At 47.0% G+C, this 16,815-nt stretch overlaps 1 protein-coding gene and 1 long non-coding RNA gene across 9 annotated transcripts in view; one reads left to right on the top strand and one right to left on the bottom strand.

Moving 5' to 3' along the window:
- Window positions 1–714: 714 nt before the first annotated feature.
- LOC309536149 (protein-arginine deiminase type-1-like) overlaps window positions 715–16,815 on the bottom strand; it is a 29,863-nt gene continuing 13,762 nt past the window's right edge. The window contains exons 5-16 of the mRNA XM_082230060.1: window positions 15,533–15,650; window positions 14,292–14,417; window positions 13,735–13,913; window positions 13,461–13,564; window positions 12,155–12,278; window positions 11,644–11,751; window positions 9,585–9,736; window positions 7,616–7,760; window positions 7,131–7,224; window positions 6,839–6,918; window positions 2,195–2,320; window positions 715–1,541 (exon numbers count right to left, since the gene is read on the bottom strand). Coding sequence (XP_082086186.1) covers window positions 1,308–1,541; window positions 2,195–2,320; window positions 6,839–6,918; window positions 7,131–7,224; window positions 7,616–7,760; window positions 9,585–9,736; window positions 11,644–11,751; window positions 12,155–12,278; window positions 13,461–13,564; window positions 13,735–13,913; window positions 14,292–14,417; window positions 15,533–15,650 — 1,590 coding nt within the window. The 3' untranslated portion in view covers window positions 715–1,307. The remainder of the gene's footprint in view (window positions 1,542–2,194; window positions 2,321–6,838; window positions 6,919–7,130; window positions 7,225–7,615; window positions 7,761–9,584; window positions 9,737–11,643; window positions 11,752–12,154; window positions 12,279–13,460; window positions 13,565–13,734; window positions 13,914–14,291; window positions 14,418–15,532; window positions 15,651–16,815) is intronic.
- Window positions 6,274–16,815, top strand: part of LOC309536514 — a 48,215-nt gene continuing 37,673 nt past the window's right edge. For 6 of the 8 annotated variants that reach the window (XR_014221548.1, XR_014221549.1, XR_014221550.1 and 3 more), the window contains exons 1-3: window positions 6,274–6,538; window positions 7,183–7,247; window positions 16,223–16,304. This is a non-coding gene — a long non-coding RNA (uncharacterized lncRNA). Of the gene's footprint in view, window positions 6,539–7,182; window positions 7,248–11,099; window positions 11,324–16,222; window positions 16,305–16,815 lie in introns of those variants that run through there. The other 2 variants (XR_014221554.1, XR_014221555.1) reach the window with 2 other exon arrangements.

The following is a 16,815-nucleotide window of genomic DNA, read 5'->3' as shown; positions in this document are numbered from 1 at the left end:
TAGAAAAAGGGGGGGAGGAAAAAAACCCAGCAGGAACTCGCAATACATTGTCGTCTTGCGAAGCAAGCCCATAGGAAATTCGTCTTGCGAAGCACCTCCAAAACGGAAAACTCTTTCGTCTAGCGAGTTTTCCGTCTTGCGAGGCATTCGTCTTGCGGGGCACCACTGTAATGCTAATGCGATTCTAGGCTGCGTCAACAGAAGTCTAGCGTCCAGAGCAAGGGAAATAACAGTACTGCTCTATTCTGCCTTGGTCAGACCACACCTGGAATTCTGTGTCCTGTTCTGGGCGCCACAAGTTAAGAAGGATATTAACAAGTTGGAATGTGTGCAGAAGAGGGTGACTCAGATTATCAAGGGTCTTGAAACCAAGCCTTATGAGGAATGTTTGAGGGAGTTGGGTATGTTTAGCCTGGAAAGAGGAGACTGAGATAAGAGGAGAGAGTCATCTTAAGGCCTGTCACATAGAAGATGGAGCAAGCTTGTTTTCTGCAGAGGTTGGATGGCCACCAGTCAGGGATTCTTTAACTGTCACTTCTGCATTGCAGTGGTTTGGAGTACTGTAGATGAGTAACAATGAAGATATTTCCTGTTTAAAAATCTACTGAATGAAGACTTCCTTTTTCTAAACTTATGTCATGTTTGACCAAAGGGTGTTATTCCTGATCAGATGTGACTTCAGTTTAGAAATGAGCTGAGCGATACATTTTAGAATTCTTTGGAAATGCATTTATTTTAAGACAATTGGCTTTGCAGAGAACAGCAGATTCCCTTGCTCTGCAAAATCTTCATGGGAAGGGGAGAGAACGTGTTGTGGTCCTGTGTATGTTTACTCAGACGTAATCTCTGCTGCGTCCAGTAGGACCTACCCCGAAGTAATGCCAGCCCTACTAGGAGTAGACTCACTGGAGCTAATGAACAAAGAATCATGGAATTATAGAGCTGGAAGTGATCCTAAGGCTCACCCAGTCCAAACCCCTGCAAAGCATGGCTAACATGCCCCTTTCTTACAGTGGGTCTCCTCTGAGTAGGTCACAGTTGCATGCAACCTTTAAAATACTTGTTCTGCCAAAGAATTCTCCCCATCTACCCCATCACTGCCAATCTTTCACATAATTTTGTGGTTTGGGTAAGTTTAGTGCATCATTTTTAAGTGGGGTTTTTGACCCCAAGTCGATTCTCATTTTCCATGTCCAACATGCTGGAGAAGATGGTGTTCTTTCGAAACCTTCAGGCATCTTCTCCGCCCAGAAGTACCGAAGAAATAAGACTGTGGGGAGGGGGCCCAGAGGCTCCCCTCACCAATTTCAGAGTGTTGTGTTCCACCAGTGGAAGGGGAAGGGTTCCCGGAGGACGTTGGTGCCGCAGTGGACCTCGCCAGACAAGATGTGGTAGGAGAAAAAGTCATCGATGAAGGTACAGTTCAGCCCCAGCGGTTCCAGCAAGGAGCGGACTTTCTCTTCCAGGCAGCACTGCCCATTGATGATGGGGCCAAATGGCTTTGGGATGCCCAGGTGCTTCCCCAAGACGAGCATGTTCACCTAGGCGGAGCAAAAACAATCAAATGCTACAGTCTGGGTTGGTTTTTCTGCCATCTCTGCTAAAGTTCAGCATGTAGAAAGCTGCCTTCTACTGAGTCTAACCATCCATCCAGCCCAAAGTTCAGTACACTGACTGGCAGTAGTGCTTTCCCAAGGTTTCAGACAGAGGGTCTCTCTCAGTCTTAGCCAGAGATGCCATTGGAATGGAACCTGGAGCCTTCTGGAGGCAAGGCAGGTGCTCCACCACTGAGTTATGCCTCCGCTTAAAAGTAAAATAAGTTTCCAGTCCTCATGGGTCTGAAGCGAGGACTGGTTTCAAAAGGAACACAGGGAGCTGTCTTGCACCGAGTCAAATCATTTGGCTCAGTATTGTCTACATTGACCGGCAGTGGTTCTCCAGGATTTTGGTGCAGGCAGCCTCTCCCAGCCCTACCTGGAGATGCCATTGAACCTGGGACCTTCTGCTTGCAAGGCGGCTGCTCAGCCACTGAGCTATGGCCCCTCCCCATCTAGCTCAGTGCTGCCTACACTGACTGGCAGCAGCTCTCTGGGGGTTACTGCTCTGGAAGCCGATTTCCAGAGAAAATGTTTGAGCTGCGCTCGACACCTCTGCACAAACGCCAAGGAATGAGGGAGGGAGGAAAGCCCCTCACCATGTCTGGAAACAAGGCGGTCGCCGTAGAGTCTTCCAGAGTGAACAGCTGAGGGATGTCCACGATATCTCTCTCGCTCAGACCCAGCTCCCGCTTCAAAATGCTCCGGTTCCAGTCGATGCAACTCTGGAAGAAAGATGACGATGCAAAATATTCCCCATGGGCTGTAAAACCCGCTTTGTTTCATGTTGAATATTTGCACCTGAAGGCAGCAAAGCTGCCATGCATTTTTAAGCTCAGGATAGAAAGTAACAAGTTTTTAAACTTTTTTAAAAAAACAACCACAAATTCCTGAGATATTAAAAAACAAATCACAGGCCCCTCCAGATTGGTATTTTATTGTGTGCATATTTTGCAACATGCTCTTGACACAATAATATTGCATTACTGGTGGGTGTTTTTTTGGGGGGGATGTGGGTAGCGCTGTGGGTAAAACCTCAGCACCTAGGACTTGCCGATCATATGGTCGGCGGTTCGAATCCCCGCGGCGGGGTGAGCTCCCGTCGTTCGGTCCCAGCTCCTGCCCACCTAGCAGTTCAAAAGCACTCTTAAGTGCAAGTAGATAAATAGGTACCGCTTTATAGCGGGAAGGTAAACGGCGTTCCGTGTGCTGCGCTGGCTCGCCAGAGCAGCTTCGTCACGCTGGCCACGTGACCCGGAAGTGTCTGCGGACAGCGCTGGCTCTCAGCCTCTTAAGCAAGATGAGCACGCAACCCCAGAGTCGGACACGACTGGCCCATACAGGCAGGGATACCTTTACCTTTACCTTTACTGGTGGATTTATTCTGCATCATCACCATCACCATCACCATCATCATCATTATTTCTCCTATCCCACCTTTGCTTCTAGGAGATCAAGGTAGCAAACATGCTTCCCCTCCTCCCCATTTTATCCCCACAACAACACCACAAGGTAGGTCTGGCCCAGAGGCAGTGATTGGACCTCAAGGCCACCCCATGAGCTTAACGGCTGAGTGGAGGATTTGAACCCGGGTCTCTGCCAGTCTGACACTCTAGCCACTATACTACATTGGCTTTATTAGCTGTTCTGCGATGTTTCCCCAACTGCTATCACATTATTGTTGTCCAAGGGACTCTAGTGAAATGGAAACAGGGTGAAAATATACCCAGAACGCTTGTGGCATAAAAAGGTGTAGGATTTCAGCTGTAAGTTATGGGATATGCATGGATTGGAAACGAAGCCCCCAAAACACAGCAAGGTGCAAATGCAATGGAGACTGGGATTGCTTATGACTGCCCCAATATCGTCACAAGCCCAAACCATCACAAATGCACAATAAAATGGATCTTCCAGAGGGGCCCTGTGTGTTATTGCTACTTCAGGGGAGGTTTGGGGTTTTTTTGCGTCGCATCAGTCTTGTTCACACAACCACCGTAAATAGTTTCCTGGGACAGCATTTTTCTGATCAATTTGACTCGGCAGGCCTTGTGCCAGGAGGAAAGAAAACTCAAAACCCAGGTTGGTGAACCGATAGCAACTAGACTTGATTCCAGTAAGCCATGATTTGCAGCCGAGATGTTTATTTTTTTTCCATTTAAGAAACCAGGCCATATGAGGAAAGCTTGAAGGAGCTGGGTCTGTTTAGGCTGGAAAAGAGGAGAGTGAGAGGAGATTGGATAGCCATCTTCCGATATCTGAAGGGCTGTCACATGACAGATGGAGCAATCTTGTCTTCTCCCGCTCTGGAGGGTAGGACTTGAACCCATGGCTTCAAATTACAAGAAAGGAGATTGCGACCAAACATCAGGAATAACTTCCTGACAGTAAGAGCTATTTTGACAGCGGAGCGGAGGTGGTGGACTCTCCTTCCTTGGAGGTTTTTAAGCAGAGCTTGGATGGCCATCTGCATTGAGATTCCTGTATTGCAGGGGGTTGGACTAGATGACCGTTGGGGTCCCTTCCAATTCTACACTTTTATGCCAGATGTAATGTTACGCCAGGGAGCAGGGTTTGTTTCCTTCGCACGTTAGTTGGGAATGATCGAAGGAGCCCTCAGAGGGACAGTCAGGGCAAACTGTTACCCGAGGTTCCCCATGATGTGGGAACCGCACCTTTAGCAAGCAAGAGCTTTCGCTCTGGTTTTTGCCTCAGGGTAGTGTTCACGTATAAATGCAGCCATGCAGATCTATGGCACAACCGCATTTGAAATACCGTGTACCGTTCTGGTCACTTCACCTCAAAAAAGATATTGGAAAAAGTCCAGAAAAGGGCGACCCAAACGACCAGGGGAAAAGCCAAGTGAAAGGCAACATGAGAGTTTATAAAACTACATGTGGTACAGAGAAAGTGGATGGAGGGAAGCTTGTTCTCCTTCTCTTGGGACACCGGACGTTGTGGACATCCATGTTGGAAGATTCGGGAGAGATGAAATCAAGGAATTCTAGAGTTAAACTGTGGAACTCATTGCCACAGTTTGCAGTGATGGCCACCCACTTGAAAGGATTTAAAAGACAGACTTATGGAGGCGAGGGCTATCGAAGGCTGTTGGCCACAATGGCTCTTCCACTCTGCCTCCGCCCGTACTCCATGGATATAAAAAGGAGAAGCTTTGAGAAGCAAGTGAGAGTTTCCAAGACATGTTCTGGTTTATGGGGTCACAGAGTGTTGAACATGACTAAGACGACTGAACAGCAAAAGGAAGTGACCTTGATCCAAGTCAACTAAGCGATTGTTCATAGCTGACTTCGTAAAATCCAAGAGGCGACAGGATCGTGACCTTTGCTATTGGGGTTTGTGATTCTTAGTGTGAAATTTGGCCTCCGTGAGAAGGAAATTTGTGTTTTGCAAAGTGACTGTTTTCTGTCAGCCTAACTAATGAATGGGGGATTGATTCTTTAAAGAAGAATCTGCTTTATTCGCACTTTCCGAAACAAGACAGGAACCGAAATGCAGCCCCCTTTCCAAATTTGCATTTCTCCATATTTTGCAACACACTTCTCCAGCCAGGTGTACAAAAAATAAAATAAAAATGCATACGCTGAGGTAAAATGTGCGTAAAAAGGCATACAATAATGAAGATGGCATTCAAAAGTAGACAACCCTGCTTGTGAATTTTCCTTTGGGGCTTCTGGTCAGAGATTGTGAGAAGAGGAGGTTGTCTGGCCTGTCCCTATGTTCTTATGAAATTTAAATAAACGTGGAAAAATAAACATATTGGGGATATTAAAATATTAGGGAACATAGGCTTTGCAAAAAAAAAAGTGGGGGGACTGCGTGAATAAATGTATATTTTAGGAGAAATCCACACTGAACTGCTGCTGAAATTTTCATGAAGGCTTTTTAAAGATGCACACCACACTTTGCACACTGATGTGGCAATGAAGAGAACTGAAAATTGGAAAAATGAAAGAAACCGAGATGGACAGTTTCACCCATCCTTACAATCCTTATACCTAATAGCCTTCGTTGATCTGGTGTCCTTCAGATATTTCAGACTACAGCTCCTATCAGCCCCAGCCAGTATTTTGTCGATATTTCGAAGTAAAAAAAAAAAAAAGACCTGGATGTTACCAAATTGGCAAAGGCTGGCCCAGGAAGGAAGATGGAGAACAGCTGTGGCCCTCCAGGTGTTGAAGGACTCCAACTCCCATCAGCCGCAGCCAGCGTGGTCAGGGAGGAGGAGGATGGGAGTTGTAGTCTGGGATCAGCCAGAGGTTGGCCAGCCCAGCATTAAAAGAAGGCAGAGGGGGAATGGAGGGAGCCAGGGGCAGTGAAGGCATGTGAGGGTCTAGTTGTGGGATAGGGGACCTCATGGGCCCCCCAAATGTGGTTCGACCCCAACACCTACCAGCCCCGGCCAGCAGGACCAAAGGCTCAGATGGGTGCCAGACATTCCTGCCAAACTTTCAAAGCACTATGATGCCATTTGAAACAGTCACGGCTGCTGGGAGCTGTCATTTGTGAAAGTTGCTGAGAAGTGTTATCAAGTGCTGAGAAGTGTTATGAGGCCTACTCGGGGCTGAAAAATAACAGAAAGTCTGTCTTTGGATGCAGAAAGAGATGCTGGTGGCAAGGTCTAGGAATGCGGAAAGGAGATTACTAAAAAGGTAGACAGACATTTGCCTAAGCGAGTTGGACCATAGAAACCAGTTGCCAGGGGAAGTTGTGGTACGTCGTTTACTTGGTGACAGAAATGAAACAAAATGTGTTTCTCTTCCAGGGAAGATGTATTGCAGATATAACGCAGGGTGTGACTTCAGAGAGATGCCACGGCTCAACCCAGACACAATTGCTCAATTTCACCATTAACAGGACCAGAAATGGCCAGGTTTTGCCTATTTGTCCCACCTCTGGAACGGAAATCAATCTAGCAAGCACAATAGGTATTTACGGTACGTTGCTTTCCATCTGCAAATGATACATAATTAATTGCTCCCCTTCCCCTCATTTGCACTGTGTTTCCTTTGCACTGAAATGATGGGGTGGAAGAACATAACAACAATACAATCATGTGATTAATTATGGACGTTACATAATTGTGCCACGGCGGACAGCAGGACAAATAATGTGTTGTTGTTTTTTTACAAAAGGTGAACTGAGGTGGAATGGAAACTGCGCTGCAAATTCAGGATGGGGTGGGATGGAAACGGTCCAGATCCACCTGCACTCTAATAACAGTTTACCTGCACATACTTGCTGTCACGGTGCAAAAGTCTGTCTGCCAGGAGCTCATCCAGAGTAATGCGCCCCACTCTCCCGAGACCTGCAAGGGAAATAGTTTTCACAAATTTTAAAACTTGCTGGCTTTCGTGAGCCCCATCAGGAAAGGAGCAGTAACAGCATGGTGCTGACAACAGCAATGTTGCAGGTTCAAATCCTGTATGGGGCAGCTGCATATTCTGGCATTGCAGGGGGTTGGGCTAGATGATCCTCAGGGTCCCATCCAACTTTACTATTCTTTGATTCTATCCTCACCTTCAAACAGGGCAGCATTTCCGAAACCTTCTTTTTGCTTCTCTCTGAACAGCTTCAGGCAAGCAGCGGGACTGGCTAAGAGCAACCAGAAACCCTGCAGGGAGAGAAATGAGAAAGGTAAACTGCCGGGCAGAATTTGGGTCATCCATTTAGGTGCCCATTATGGGAAGCCCGCAAGCAGGACTTGAGTGAGACAGCAACTCTCCTCACCTGTGATTCCTGTGATTCAGAGGCATACCGACTCCAACAGCAGAGGTAACACACAGTGACTAGTAACCACTGATGGCTTTGCCCTCCCTGAATTTGTCTAATCCCTCTGTAAAGCTTTTCTGGGAGGCTGCAGCCCTCCCACAGAGACTGGGGACAGGGACAGGGCTCCGTGAGAGAAGCTGGCAGAGTGACTTTTCCAGTGTAGAGCTAATCAGGTATAAAGCATCAAATATGGAAAAGGAAGCCGGTCAAAGCACTTCCCTGAGGATCAATACCTTCCTGTTGGAAGCCGGAACAAAGGTCAGGAACTCATCCACATGCCCTACAGTGAGCCAGTCAGAATAGAGCTCAATAGGGGGCTGAACTCTTTGAGCATAGAGGAAATCCCGGACAATTTTGACCATTTTCCTGTTGCCAGACCTAAGAGATGAGGCAGGTTGTTTTTTTTAAAGAAATGGAGGGATGGAAGGAAGGAGAGAGAGAAAGAAAGAAAGAAAGAAAGAAAGAAAGAGAGAGAGAGAGAGAGAATAGAAGGTGGGATTAGAACTAGTGATGGGGGAAAATAAATCCAGTTTGCATTTGATTCTCACATGATTTGAGCTTTCCAAACCAAAACACAGCCATCTTCTGAAATTAGCACTTCTTTTTAATTTTGCAACACTGTTCTCTGGTCAAACAATGTGTACAGAAATGCATATACTATGGTAATGCATGCATATAAATGCATCTAATAGTGAAATAAATTACAAAAATTCATTGTGTTAGAAAAAGCATCCCTGCCTGAAAACCTGGAGAGCTGCTGCCAGTCAGGGACCTGGCTCAGTAAGAGGCAGCTTACTATGCTCTCATGAGTAGCCAGATCTATCTTTGTGGTATCTGGGTAGTGAGGAACTAATTGAGAACCAGAAGCCAGCATTGCCTTCCCAGCAAACATCTTCCCAGCTGCCTCTGTCTGAGTTGGGAGGTGCTTGGGTCTCCAGGTGGCCTCATACCATGAGATCCTCCTACATTAAGGCTCCCTTATTAACCAAGCAAGGGACGCGGGTGGCGCTGTGGGTTAAACCACAGAGCCTAGGACTTGCCAATCAGAAGGTCACAGTTCGAATCCCTGCGACGGGGTGAGCTCCCTTTGCTCAGTCCCTGCTCCTGCCAACCTAGCAGTTCCAAAGCACGTCTAAGTGCAAGTAGATAAACAGGTACTGCTCCAGCGGGGAGGTAAACGGTGTTTCCGTGCGCTGCTCTGGTTCACCAGAAGTGGCTTAGTCACGCTGGCCACATGACCTGGAAGTTGTCTGCGGACAAATGCCAGCTCCCTCGGCCAATAAAGAGAGATGAGCGCCGTAACCCCAGAGTCGGTCATCACTGGACCTAATGGCCAGGGGCCCCTTTCCTTTATTAACCAAGCACAGAACAGCACAGGAAAGCTTTTGTTAGCCTCATGACAACCCACTCCTAGTACTTGCCTCCCCCAAAACAATTGCTAGACCAGGGTTTCCCAGAGAAAATATCTGAATGGAATCCAGCAACAAGGCACTGACTTTCTGATTCATCCCCTGATGAAGACTTGGATTTATGTCATCATTTCTCTCTCTGGAGCATCCTTGGTACCTTAGATCATGGGGGGGTGGAGTCCAGATATTGTTGGACTCCAGTTCCCATCAGCCTCAGGCAGCATGGCCAATGATCAGGGATGATACAAGTTGTGGTTTAGCCAGAATGGCATAGTGGTTAGAGTGTCAGACTTGAACCTGGGAGAGTCCAGGGTTCAAATCCCCACTGTGCCATGAAGCTTCTTGGGTGTGACCTTGGGCCAATCCCTGCCTCTCAGCCCAACCTACCTCACAGGGTTGGTGTGGGGATTAAAGGAGGAATGGGAGAGCCATGTATGGCATCTTGAGTCTCTGGGAGAAAAAGCTGGGATATAAATGCAAGGAATAAATCAATATCTGGAGAGCCGAGGGCTCCCCGACTGGCTCTACAAAAGATCAGGCAGGGAGTCTTCTCCCCAGCCCCACCTGGAGATGCTGCTGAAGATTGAATCTTGGACCTTCTGCATCCAAAGCAGATTCTCTACCACTGAGATATGACCCTTCCCCCACCCCCAATAATTTTCAGTTAACAATTGAATGGCACTGTGTGCAAGCCTTGAAACCATTCCCCTGCAATGCAGTGTTCCCCCACCTCTACAATCGAGGGTGGGGAATTGTAATTGTAATTATTTTTATTTTGAACTTGGTGGTTTACCCTGGGAAACTGCTGCCAATGAGGATCCTTCCCAGTGGGTACTCCTTCCCCTTGACCGTCACGGCAGGACTGACGTCCAGGTTCCCGAATGAATCCAGACTGGATACGCGTCCGTACCGGGGTTCTCGGGTCACGTACCCAAAATCAGGGCCCTCCAAGGAAACACAACAAGGAGAAATGGGAGCATAGGCAAGTATACAGAAGGCAAGGTGTTGCACAAGATGTGCCTTTAACTTCTAATCTGTGTCTGGAAAATGCTCTCTGTTTCCAGAGAGGAAGGTGAGATATCTTACTTAATCTGGAGAGATGTGCTTTCATTATTTGGCATTGAGAGGGGCAGTGTACAGATAAAGTCAGTTGCAGCCAACACAATTCTGCTCAGAGGAGACCCACAGAAATTCATTACTGTTTCTCCCTCTCTTGTAACACTTGAACATCCTATGGAGCTGAACGTTCACTATGCATCAAAGGATGTCCTTCTATAAGTCCTTCTATACATGGTTAAACTATGGAATTCCACCCGCAGGAAGCAATGATGGCCGTCAACTTGGTTGGCTTTAAAAGAGAATTGGACAAAGTCGTGGGATAAGATAAGGCTATCCATGACTATGAGTCACAATGGCTATGCTCTACCTCCACAGTTGGAGGCAGCAATGATTCTGAATACCAATTGCTGGAAACCACAGGAAGTGAGAAGGCTCTTGTGCCCAAATCCTGCTTGTGTTGGGATACTGCCAGGGAGACAAAGTCCATCATGGCCCCAAGCCGTCTGCCGGACGATCCATCGATCTCCCGTAGGCACGCAGTATCAGCAATTAATGACATGAGTTTCTAGAAAATATCTTGCCACATTCTAGAGCTCATGCACACTCTATCAGTAGATAATGCACAGCAAAAGTTGCACTCGGGAGAGCATTATTTACAAGTTTTATTCAGCGTTGATCAGGACAAAGAAAGACATGGCTGCCTGCGTCAGTGTCTCCGACACAGAGAGAGAAACGAAAGCAATAGAAAACATAAACATCCTGAGAACAGGAAATACGCAGACTCTGTGACTCACAGCCTGCTCCCTTTTAAGGTGGAACGGAAATATCCTAACAGCTTGTAAGTTTCTCACAGGCATCTGGTTGGCCACTGTGAGAACAGGATGCTGCACTAATTGAGTCACTGGCAGACTCTTCATATGTTCTTATGTTAACCCAGTGTGGTAGACCAAGTTGGGTTCAAATCCACTCTCAGCCATGAAACCTCCTCAAGTGACCTCAGGCCTAGATCACTCTCTAGTCTAACCTACCACACAGGGCTACTGTTATGGGGAAAGTAGGGTGGATGGAGAGAGAAACATAACCATCCTGGGCTCTTTCAAGGAAGACGTGGGCCTGGTTTGTACGTAACACAAAACCATGGTTTGCTTAGCCAGAGTGTGTTTTGTATGAACCCAGCCCAGCAGACCAACTGTGCTTTGTTTTTTGGTGGCAAACCAAAATGTCATGCCATTGTTTCCTTTTTGCTGAGGAACTATGGCTCATTTTCAAAGTGGCTTGGCATTTTGTCTGAAGCCTCCCTGAACCATGGTTTGTTTGGCCACCCTAGCCCATAATCTCTTCCAGCAACAGAGGCAAGAAAAACCAGGAATCAAGAAGCTAAGACAACTCTTGCAACATATGAAATGATTGCTTTTAGTCGCAAATTGTGTATGGATAAATATAATGATATTTGCAATGCATTTATAGAAATTATAGTGACTTGTATACTCCCTGGAATAATGAATGACATTACTTATATATGTACTGTATATAGCATATTGTAGTAGACTTTTATGCACCTTTTCATCCCCCCCCCATTTCTTTTACTTTATTTGTCCACTGAAAATGGAGAAAACAAGTCATGTCTTCTTGTTCATCCGTGAGACAAAGCGTGGTTTGTTGAACAAACCTCATTTTAGCATTCCGTGCAAACACAGCCATGATATTTAGATTTCATTTCTAATACTATTGATGGAAGCATCTGCTTTCAGTAACAGAAGTGATGTGCTGAGGGCTGAAGAAGCTTGGCTTACCAAAATGCTTTTGAAAGGGAATTTCTTGAGGCCTCGGTTCCTGGGGGAGTCAAAGACGACGGGGAAGGACTTGTGGGGAGCCTCCACATAACCAAACTCCATCTCATCCTGTTAGAGGGGAGGGAAATGGATCAGGATCCCCACTGGTAAGGTGCTGTATCCCTTTGGGAATGACCAGTTTAAAAATCTGCTTGCAAAAACACTCTTTCCCTCTTTCCCCAAATGGGTTTAACATGTACTAGTTACTTAAAGCGTTTGCAGCCTGTTCTTCAGATCAGGGAACAAAGCCAATGGAAATAATAAAAGGAAAACAATAATATACAAGAATTACAAAATCCTATGAACAGTTCCAATAAACAGCAAATTCGCAATTGTGCCTTAAGGTGAGTAAACAAATATTCACCCTTCCTTAACTGCTGGAGTGTGTATTGGGAGACCTGGGGGAAGGCAGTGATGGTGAAGGCAGAGACCTTCTGGTGGCAGCAGGGATGTACAACTTCAAGGAAGGTACCTGGATCCAGCGGTCGCCCCGATTTTCAATCTCTGGGCAGATGGTCAGCTTACAGCCAGCTTTCTGTGCCAGGGCTTTCACAGCCTCCAGGAATGTCTGGTTGGGGTTGGTACCTCTTTCAATGCTAGAAAGGAGAAAAAGATGCAAAGGGAAGGAAAACTATGTAGATGAGGACCACAGGGCCATCTTTAGCATATCCGCCCAGCGCCAGGTCAAAGTTGTTGAGCTTTTTTTAGGGGGGTGCAGGTCTAAGTTGTTCAGCTTTTGAGAAGGTTGAACAGCGAAAACTGCTAACATGAAAAAATAAAAAGCAGCAGCGATAGCTCCATCTTCCATTTTTGTGATCATGCGAAAATCAACAACGCCACTAGGGCATGCCGCTGGATACATTGATTCTGCAGCTCTTCCACAAAAGAGAATGGAAATGACCCAGCCATCGATAGCTGGTCGCAGTTAAGAACTTAGGCAGCTTCAGCAGCAGGTGCCTGGCTTCCCCCAGAATTCAGTGCTCGGGTGCCCTGCGCCCCTTGCGCCCCTGGGTAGAGACGGCCCTGGAAGACCATTAAGAGCATGAGAAGAGCCTTCTGGGCCTGTTCTTGCAGTGGGCAACCAGATGCCCCAAATGGGAATCCTGTATGCAGGATATGAGCACAGCAGCATCTCTTCCCATTTGTGATTCCCAGCAACTGGCATTCAGCAGCATTACTGTCTCTGACTGTGGAGGTAGAGCATGGTAGGATTCTGGCTAGTAGCCCTTGACTCCCTTACTTTGGAAGCCATTGTGGCTCAACTGCAGAAGTTAACCATTCTCAAATTAGCTTAGTACTTATGGTCCACACACACACGTTTCCCAGGACTTGTTTCCTCTGGCGCTGAGATGTTTAGCTGGGGAGCAAAGGGTTGCCTTCAGCTAAGTCCTAGTCAAAGCAGGAAATGAATGGACCTATGTTTGCCATGTTCAGTCGCTTCAGTAGCTCTACCCTGAGCAGGATTAGCACTAGCTGCAACTTTAAGGAAACTATGAGATGTAGAATCGTAGAAGTATAGAGTTGGAAGGGACCCCAAGGGTCATCTGGTCCAACCCCCCAAAATTCAGGTATCACAGCTGAAGAATCCCTTGCGGATGGGCATCCAGCCTCTGCTCAAAAAACTCCAAATCAATTTAAAGGTTGGAAACCTAGGAAGTGATACTCATCTGAACATTAACCAGCAGCTTGGCTTTAGCATCCTAAATGACATCATTACCCACTGCTCTGCCCACAACACCTCGCCGCCGTCACCCACAAAAATATGGTGGTTTTTTAACCTGCAGACAAATATCTCCAATGGCTTCAATGTGTTGGGGGTCATTATCCAGGGAGCCACTCGGAAAACCACAGTGTCTGTGAAAACGGGTGTGGCTGGCGAATTCTGTGGAAAATAAGGGGGGGGGGAGAGAACATCAGAAGAGTCTGGCTGCAGGGTCAGGGTCACATCCAGCATCCTGTTCTCACAGTGGCCAACCAGATGCTTTTGGAAGCATGGGTGCAGCTGGAAATTATGGCCTCCCATGTCCCCCACCATCCTCTTCAGGATTGTACCTGACTTGAGTGCTCCAGCAGTGTCGCGTTCAAAGAAACTAGACCCTTGAAGTCGGCATCTGGGAAGGCCAAACCCTCCACGTAGAAAGTGTGCTGCCCTTTCCCATCGGTGCGTCCCACGGTGTAGGAGAGCTTGTCCACCCCCAGCACATGCTCGTAGTTGGAGAATGACACATCGCCTGCAGTGCAAGTAAGCCACGTGACATCTGTTATTATATTTTGTTGTGTTTATTTATAATATTTACAGGGAAAGTCATGCAAATAATATCCTGCAAGCAAACTGGAACAAATGCAGGGTGGAAGTTTGCTCTTGTATAACCTCCCTGCAGACAATCAGAATGAATGCGCGATAAAGACTGGATGCAGTCTAATATCTGCATGAGTTTCCTGCAAACAAAGCAGAACAAATGCACCACAAAGACTGTGCGTTGTCTGACCTCTGCATAAGCATTGCACAAGCAAATCAGGACGGATGCTCAGTGAACAGGTCTGAGGATCCCCTTGTTGATTCTGTCAGAGCAGAGGGCAGATATTAGAGCAAAGAACTGGGGACTCACCTCTAGCGTGGAAAACTCTCACTTTGGCTGCATCGAACAGGGAGATGTGAAGGACCAGCTTGTGGGTGTCAAAGACGCCAGCAGGGCCATGGGTGTTCAGGATCAGAAGCGACAAGTCTTGCAGGTCTTGGAAAAACAGGAGGGACAAGGATTTAGGTGTCAGAATAGGTCACCATCAAGGTGCTCTTCCAGCCTCCCTAGATGAGGTGCTCTGACTGAGTTTGCCTTTCCAGTTATATATCAACCCACTCCAAAGGTTCGTGCAAACCAGGGGTTGATGTTTGAGAACTGTTGTCTCTGGGAAATGGCCTCAAAGGTCTCTTCAGGAGAGGTGCACGTACGAAGCTTCGTTGCAGGGGTGCACATATGACATTTGACTTCAGAGGTGCAGAGATGAAGCTTCATTTGATGCTATGAAATTTGGGGATATCAGGAGCCGGCGGTGCTGGTCCTTCCCCTCCCTGTATCCTGGTCACCATAAGAGGGGGAAATGGAGAGCACAGCCATGAGCATAGCTGGGGGGGGGGGCAGGGAGGGGCAGCTGCCCCCAATAATTGAAAATCAATAAAAACTGAGGTTCTGCCACCTCTAACAAAAAGCCTGCTCCACTCCACAACAAAAATCTTGGCTATGCCTATGAGCACTGCAGAGATGCAAAGGACTGGTTTGTACTCTTTCCTTATTTTTAATTCCAGGATTTGGCTATAGAATCTGAATTAATGCCAAACAGACAAGAGTTGCTGAGCCTGTGCATTTCTGGCAGGTTTTTTTTTTTAAAAATTGTATTTTAAATCATTGTAATAACCCACCCTGGGTGGCAGGTTATTATTATTACTGTTGTTGTTGTTGTTGTTGTTGTTGTTGTTGTTGTTGTTGTTGTTAGAACCATTCTTGCCCATTACAATAAGCTGTAGGCCTTTGCGGGCAGGGATGCAGGTTTCACCGCCTTATTCCCATCAAGCTGCAAGGCCAGGGTTCAAGGAGCATTTATTTATTTATTGCATTTACACCCCACCTTTTTCTCCAAGGAACTCCTAGGAGCATACATGGTTCTCCCTCTCCCCATTTAATCCCCACAACCACCCTGTGAAGTAGGTCAGGCTGAGAGGCAGTGACTAGCCCAAGGTCACACCCAGTGAGCTTCATGGCCAAGTGGCGGGAATCGAATCCTGGATTCTCCCAGCTCCTAGTCCAACACTCTAACCACTACACCACACTGGCTGCTTGGCCCCAGCATGTACCTGTGTGGGATCGGACGTACGGATAGGCATTGTCCATGTCTCCAAAGCTTGGGCCGTCTCTGTCACAGTTGACCAGCAAAACCGCTCCTTCTCCTTGGGGACCCCAAGACCATTTTGTCTGCAGGGAAAACAGCAACAGTGAATTTCACTGCTTCCTATCAAATGATATATAACAGGGTCTCTCTTGTGTGCCTTGGACTGGGGGGGACCAAGCCTCTCATTACTCTCTTTCATTTTGCTTCCAGAAGACAGACCCTTTTTCCAAGGCGGATCTATGCAACCAGATCCTGCCCCCCATTTGGAGGCCAACAAGTTTTGGATCTGCTGGTTTAGATATACACATGTTCAACTGAACCAGTGGCTAAGTCCGGATTGTTAATCAACGCAGCCCTCCCACCCCACCCTGTTCCAATAAAGGTTTTTTCAAGCCCCATGCAGATGCAAAAGAGGAGGCACAAAACTTATGCAGGGTTTACGTTCTGGGGGTCTGCACACAGCTATCTTGCAGAAGGTCACGCAAGATCTTGTGAGGTCTTCGCAAGATCCTGCAAAATCTCCTTCTGACCGTTTCCTTCCTGTTCTCCATTTATTTTCCCACCACCTGAGCAAAGCTGCAATTGTGCAAGTAAATCAAACGTAGGACATTTGCAAGACCATTTTGTCATGTGAAAATCTCTCTGTCTCTTGCAGTTGATTTGTTTGGGAGGAAGATCCCAAAAGCTTCATCTGACAAAAGACTGTCTGAAAAGTGGCATCACCTTCCTTATGCCTGGTAGGTAAATTTTATCGCTTGGAACCTTAATTCAGTTTTCAGGTGACATCTTCTGTATAAGAAACCAAGCAGGGACCTTCTGCATGCAGAAGGTCCCAGGTTCAATTCCCAATGGCATTTCTAGGTACAGTGGTACCTCGGTCTAAGAACAGTCCTGTTAATGAACAATTTGGGCAACACACTCCGCAAAACCGGAAGTAGGTGTTCCAGCTAGCAAACCTTTCCCCGGAAGACGAACAGAAGCCAACCGGTGGAAGGGCACTGGCAGCAGGAAGCCTCATTGGGGAAAGCGCACCTTGGTTTAAGAACGCTTTCAGTGTAAGAACGGACTTCCAGAATGAATTAAGTTTGTAAACAGAAGTACCACTGTACGGCTGGGAACAGACTCTTGCCTGAAACCCTAGAAAGCTTCTCCCATTCAGTGTAGACAACACTAGATGAACCAGTGGTCTAACTCACTTATTTTTACTCCATTCCATACTGCCACATGCATTCTTCAGCCAACTAGTAT

Source organism: Podarcis vaucheri (assembly GCF_965113315.1).
Source record: "Podarcis vaucheri genome assembly, chromosome: 7".
Classification (NCBI taxonomy): domain Eukaryota; kingdom Metazoa; phylum Chordata; class Lepidosauria; order Squamata; family Lacertidae; genus Podarcis; species Podarcis vaucheri.
Note: the sequence above shows the minus strand (reverse complement) of the source record. Positions and strands in the feature narration are given on the sequence as shown.